General features: G+C 38.0%; 1 protein-coding gene across 1 annotated transcript; it reads right to left on the reverse strand.

The window, feature by feature from the left end:
- Window positions 1–250: 250 nt before the first annotated feature.
- Window positions 251–6,555, reverse strand: nemp1 (nuclear envelope integral membrane protein 1). The gene is made up of 9 exons (XM_053482943.1): window positions 6,421–6,555; window positions 5,193–5,314; window positions 4,706–4,925; window positions 4,552–4,624; window positions 3,841–3,934; window positions 3,634–3,748; window positions 2,425–2,650; window positions 2,159–2,335; window positions 251–908 (listed from the first exon to the last, which is right to left on the reverse strand). Exons 1-9 carry the CDS (start codon window positions 6,527–6,529, stop codon window positions 701–703), a joined length of 1,344 nt encoding a protein of 447 aa, XP_053338918.1. The 5' UTR covers window positions 6,530–6,555; the 3' UTR covers window positions 251–700.
- Window positions 6,556–6,877: the final 322 nt, after the last annotated feature.

Raw genomic sequence — 6,877 nt, forward strand, 5'->3', positions numbered from 1 at the left:
CACAGGGCACCGAGCAAACACAGTTATCCAGCTACCTGCATGTCTTTGGTCATTTAAATAAAATTGGAGAATTTACACATGCTACTGAGATTGCAAGATGTTACTGCCACCTAGTGTTCATCCTGCGTTGTGTAAAGAAAAAGATCATTATATATATATATATATTATTTTTTTTTTAAATAGCAAACAGAAGAAACAACTGTAGTTTACAAAACCAGCTTTAGAAAAGGATGGCCATTACCAATTCATTATTTATTTGAACTTTAAAAAAAAAAAAAAAAAAGTTGCACTCAGGGCAGCGAATAAAAAGTTAATATATTTTCTATACCCCCCAAAAATACAAAAACCCTAACAAACATATGCCTGCAACAGAATAAAACAATTCAAAAGAACAAACACACCCAAAAAAAAAGAAATCCTCTTCAACCATAACTATGGCTTTGGTTTAATACAACACACCATGTGTTACTGTTATCTGCAGCCTCTTCATTAGAATGATAATTTAAAAAAAAGAAGGCAAAAACAAACTCTTACAGTAAGAAGTAGCTCAGTGCTGTAACATCTCTAAGCTGGTGTACAATCAGCTCTGCGTTGCCAGTCCTACCTGACGCATGGTGTTGCATCTTCACATTTCGTGCCCTGATTGTTTTGAGAGTCGGAAGATCTCTTTTGCACTTACGGCAGTTTTAGTTTCACCTTCTCAATTCTTTCTCTCTGCGTTCCGCCACAGTGAAGACGTGTTAGGTTTCTTCTTGTCGTCGTCGTCATCCGTCTCCAATAGTTCCTCCTCGTCTTCCTCGTCTGTGGAGAAAAGATCGTCTTCGAGCAGCGATTCGCCGTATTCCTGAGCGTGGACTGAGACTTCGTTGGGCATTAGATGTGGAGAACCCTCGATGAAATCGGCGAACCTGCGACATGGGCAGCAAGGAGGTCAGAGGTCAGAGTTTGGTAACCTCGGATTAACTACTGTAGAGAGTCTCAAAAAGTGTAAAACTAACATATGATAAAGATCTTGTTACATAATTAAACATCTAATGTGTGAAACATCCATTTAAAGCCATTCAGACTTTGACTGAAATTCGTGGATTTTTTTTTTTTATAATAAAATTTTAGGCATCCTTAACATTCTATGATATTAAGCAAGAAGTCATGCTGTTGTAATGAATATCAGCATGACTGTGGTGTGGGTGTAGGCATGAGGGTGCAACCTGAGTACTGAAGATAAATACGTGCTGATATCCAGCACAACGGCCCTACCTTGAAAGTGATATTGCTTTTATGCAACAGTTCCACAAACACCATTTATCAACAGATTATGAATTTTTTTTTTAACAGTTATTTCCTCTGCCAACACATATCTTTTTGCGCCTGGTGGAGCTGGCACCCGACGTCTAGTGTAATTAACAGGGTAAAAGTAGTTTCAAATTCTTACAGGCACTATGTAGCCAAAATATGAGGAGAATAAACCTTAAAGTTTCTCTTTATTTTTTTTATTTATTCCTCTTTAAAATATCAGCTCTGTTTACGTCTGGGCTCTGGAATTAAATCCCAAACAATTGGAAAGCTAGTGCATTAGGGTGTACAATCACTTGTTCAACACACCGAGTCGTGCCCCTGATTAGGGGTTAGAGAGCGATTAAGATACGGCCTTGTGTTAGAAGCTTGTTAGCTTTTCTAGCTAGTAAAGAAAGTGTTGTTTAAGATGACATCACGTTATCAGATGTGTGTTCTTGCTGAAAGTGCTTCCGTGACTGGTTCTGAATGTGGAGTCAATCACGTAGTGATACATAGAGGTAAAAGTCCCAGTGCTGTTACCATCCATTATCAACACTCATGGAATGGCTCTCGTCCAATCGGATTAACTAAGATTGAACTAAGTTGTTGTATGACATCCATTAAAACACACAATAATTTGGAAACACCTCCCCCACACAAATATCCTCTAGAGGCATTTTAGACTGATGATACCAGTCAGTAACCGAGTGAACCTGTGTGAGAATGTACTCAACTGAAGAAAATGGCAAATTTAACATTTTCCAAATATACATTTTTTGATCAAACTTTCCAGCGCTAGTAACTACAGTTATTAGACACAGTGATGTTGGTGATGACGATGATGATGATGATGATGATGTGCATTTGTTTGCAGAAGTTGAACCTTTTGGGAGACTGCAGTCTGGACACAGTTTTCCAGGTGCTGAAGTCGGGGCTGCTGCACTGCTTCCTCAGCTCCTCCAGAGCTTTCTGAGTCTCCACCTCAGCCTGTTTTTGGTACTCCTCCTCCGTTAGCAATCGCCGAGGCTCCGGTTTCCAGCGCAGCTTCGGCTTCAGCTTCCTTGGCGGCAGAGACGGGAAACTTGTAAAAATTTTTTTAAAGAATTACGTGTATAAAAACCTTATTACAACTCAACTTATTGTACTCACTCATACAGACTAAATGCCATGGTCACTGGGTACTCCAGGTTTTTGGCGCAGAAAGCGGCCACCATGATTGCTAGCGCCACCTGCTGGACCTGTATGCCGGCATATACGAGCAGCATGCCGAAAATCTGGAGCGTCCACGACAAGATGTTAATGCTGCGCTCCTCCACCAGCGGGCCGTGACGGTAACACACTGCGAAGCTGATAAACCCCACGACTGCAGTGTAGCCTACAGAAATAAACAAACAGTCATGCAACAGATAAGTACACAGCCATGGTAAAAAAAAATTAAATAAAATAAAAAAAATACATTGGACTATAATATAATAGGTATAATATAATCTCCATCCCCTGGTCATTCAGTACATGCAGGTCATCAGCTGACTTTATTTTATCGCTACATAACGATGTTGAGCCTAGACCTGAGCACCTGAGGTTTTTACTAATCCTTTTCGCACTGGAATAGAGTTAATCTGACCTCATTATACAACATGACATTTTTTCCATCGCCAAATTCTAAAGTCCAATCTGTATGCTCCCTAGCAAACTGAAGACGTTTTTTTTTTCCCACTTACTTACAAGAAATTGTAAAGCAAAAGTGCAACATTTTATTATTTAACAAAGAGAAAAAATACATAATTGCTGATACCGAAGTTATTGGTTATTTCTGTCATTAGCACTTTGTTAAATTAAGCCTCTTTTTCTTTTTCTTAAAGCTAATGAGAAGGGGGAATAATGCTGTATAAATTTTGTAATTAAGTTACAAGCCACAATACTTTTTATAATTTTGTATTTACATGCTGCAAAAACGTCCATGAAACATGTTAGTTCACAATATCACTGATAAAAAACAGATTATAACAAAAGTCATATTGTGAACTAACATGTTTCATGGATGTTTTTGAAGCATGAAGGATGCTTTGTGTAATTTAATACTGATGATAAACAGATTATAACAAGTGTTAAATTACACGAAGCACCTGTCTGAGTTTCCAGTTAATGCCACATATGCAGCTATTAAGTGTCACACATCAGTTTGTCTTAGATAAACATTTTGATGAAAACCAAGTGTTCTAATGTCAAATTATAATGTAATTAATCAGCACCTTCTAAACAACAAAAAAAGTTATGTTTAACTTAAGAATAAAACAGCTGCAGCATTTATACACATACTGCGTGTATATCCGTTACATATCGGTGTAAGAGATTTACCCATCACCAGACGCCAGTGCTCCTTGAGGATGAGCTGCAGGTTCTTAAACACAAGCTGAATTACGTACAAAGAGAAGGACCAGCCTCCCACCATCAGCACATAGAATGGACTTCTCTGTTGGACGCAGTAACAAGAAATGCTTTGTGTGAAATAATCTAATAATTGTCTTTATATAAAACAGGCTGATGTAAAAGACTATGTATGACCTTTGGTAAAAAACGCCCTAGAATGAAGACGAGGATGACGAGGGAGGCGATCAGGCCTGTACTCATTCCTGCTGAGTAGTAGAACACCTGACTCCTTAAAGAACATAAAAACAGACAATATTTAAGAAATCAGTTAAATAAATTTTAACAATGCAACTAAATATAAACTACTAGTCAAAAGTTGGGACACAACTTCTAACACCAGGGTCTTTCCTGATTTTTTACTTCCTTCTACTCTATAAAACGTCCAAAATATGAAATAATCTCCTTTAAACTGTTGATATTGAGAAAGTTTTGATCTGTAAATCATTCATAACGGCTTTAATCTGAGGTGCTGTTCGTTAATCTGTGATTTCTGAGGCTGGTAACTCTAAATTATCTGCTCCTCTGCAGCAGAGGTAGGTTTTGGTCTTGCATTTCTGGGAAGGTCTTCAGGAGAGCCAGGTCCATCATGGGTTTTAGCAAATGCACTTGACACAGTACTGTTCTTGCAAGAACTATTCTAGAAACGCTGACCTTCATGTTTTAACTAATGCCACACGTGTTACTTCATAGTTTTGAGAAATCCAGTATTGTTCTAGAATGTAGAAAAAAAAAATCCAAACTTTTGACTGGCACTGCACGTTTGTTAGTTTTGAGACGTTGATTTGTAGATGATGTCCCAAACCAGTCATTTAACAGCCCCATACAGTGATCTAAATCTGTCAATACCTGCTGAGCAGATCTGCAAAGAAGAACAGCAGGACTCCAGCCAGAAACACCGCAAACAGAAAGAAGTCAAATTCTATAAAAGGCAAATGACTGTTAGTGCCAAAATCACTCAAAATCATGTTAGGATGTAATAAGCATGCAAGGTCAGACTCACTCCTGCTGGGTTTTACTCTGTAGACCACTGAGGTATCTGAAGGATCCACACGGAAACAGGTCTTCTGGGTGAAAAGGTTGACGCTCAGGCTGGTCTCGTTGGTCTGCTCATGAAGCCAGTGCTGCATCATGGACCAGAAACTAAACTGCTCAAGCTCCTCCAGCTCCTCTTCATCCTTTACAACCGTCACCTTCAGCTCCTTGGAGCTCCAGACTCTTACCTGTTTTAAATTAGGAGCACATTTTGTAAGAATTAAGCATCCAAATATACAGCATACAAAATTTCGTAATTCCAATTTTGTCACAACTACCTAAAAAAGGAGTGTGATTGAAAGCAAATGTGTCTGTGGCAGGTCCCGTCTTATTATACTGTACGTCATATAATATGATCGGTTTTAGGCAGTTACACTCATTTCTGGTCATCTTATGGCCAAATGAATGTGTGTAAATGTAAATACAAATAAGTAGAGCCTGGTTAATAGTCTTACCTGGATCCTCGTCCAGGTCTCCCTCCATCCAGGTGCAGGAGTTGGGTTGATGTAGCAGAAGTGTCCTGAATCCTCAGTCTTCACTTCTTTTCCATTTTCAATATTGATAATGTTGGGAGCACCTGCACAAAAACAAGAGAAAGGACAGTATCATTATCTATATACAGAAACAAAAAACGTCTTGCCTGTGCATTGGTCTGAACTCGCTCGTTCAATGATATCTTTACGTTTCATACATCACAGGACATGAAACCAGTCTCAGAAAAATCTTCTGCCTGTCTAGCCAGAATTTGTCACAGCATCATGCAAAACTGGCTGAACAGAATTTTATGAATCTTTTACAATTCTTCGATATCTGCCTGAAGTTTAACCTGCACCTGTAAGTGAAATCAAAACGTTGAGTAAAATGATGTCATGAACAGTTATGTGTCGGATTTAATAATCAACTTTAACATAAGCTACTTGCTCAGTGTAAACAAACACCTGCAACAATGGGTTGTAATGAGGAAATCTAAACTGAGGATTTTTACTGGGATTAGTTCATATTTTCACTGCTGAAATAACAGCGCTGAAGTCTCTTTAAAACAAAACTTTACTGATTTTTTTTTTATTTTTCATCTGTGATTCACTCTCCGATTACCGAACATGAAGTGTATTTGTGTGACGATTAAAGAAATACAAATTAATGTAAACATAAACTATTCTGTCCTTTATATCTTTCACATTGATTGTAAAAAAAAAAAACCGAAAATGACAGTAAATTCAAAATCTTTCTGTGAATTAAGTAAACTTTCCAAATATGTAGCCACCAATCCAGTGGAAACCAATATCATATAATGGCACACCAAACTAAATTTGTAAAATTACTGTTAAAAAAAGAATTAAGAGGTTCATCCACATTGGCTTCAACCTAAAATATTAATAAATAATCACTGATTACATTAAAGCTGATCACCTTATTTGTAGCTTTAACCTTTTAACTCTTTATACAAACATACTTAATCTTGTTTTGCCTAAATAAAAAGATCCAGGAAACATTTTAAACGTTGGATTTTGGGTGAATGTTGCTTATAACCATTTTACAGCAAAGCCAAAGTGGCACAAACATCAACAAACAGGACCAGAGAGAGTCTGAAACCTCCTCCAGCTCTAAACTCTACACGTTTACAATTCATTATTTCCATTCTAGTTATTAATAACTGTTATAGTAAAATACAGACATGTTTACCGGATGCGAGCTCAAACAGCTGAAGGAAAAACAGAAGAATAAACGCGACGTTTCTGCTCCTAACGCTCGCGACATCAAACTCTTCCTTCATTTTCATGCATCCCGCCATATTGTTGCTTTCACTTCTTCGTCAGCGACTTCAAGCGGGTTGCAGTGACGCAACAGTGCCGACTGACTCACCAGCGCCCTCTGCCGAGCGGAAGTATAAAAAGGATGAAGCTCCTCTTAAGTCACCTAATGACATTCTTTAAAAGCAGGTGCCCACTGTGCCCATTGTCTTTCTGCTGCTCCCGTGTTGCAATGGCACAGGTGTTTGGGCCTGATCATTGACATTGCTTTGCAGCTATATTTATTATTTTATTATGGTAAATCACAGCATAATGATGTCATGGCTATATGTCACTATTTTAAAATCATTTCTTAATGGTATTGTTATGTCCCCTTTAAATTCATGTGC

This window comes from Clarias gariepinus, chromosome 22 (assembly GCF_024256425.1).
Source record: "Clarias gariepinus isolate MV-2021 ecotype Netherlands chromosome 22, CGAR_prim_01v2, whole genome shotgun sequence".
NCBI lineage: Eukaryota > Metazoa > Chordata > Actinopteri > Siluriformes > Clariidae > Clarias > Clarias gariepinus.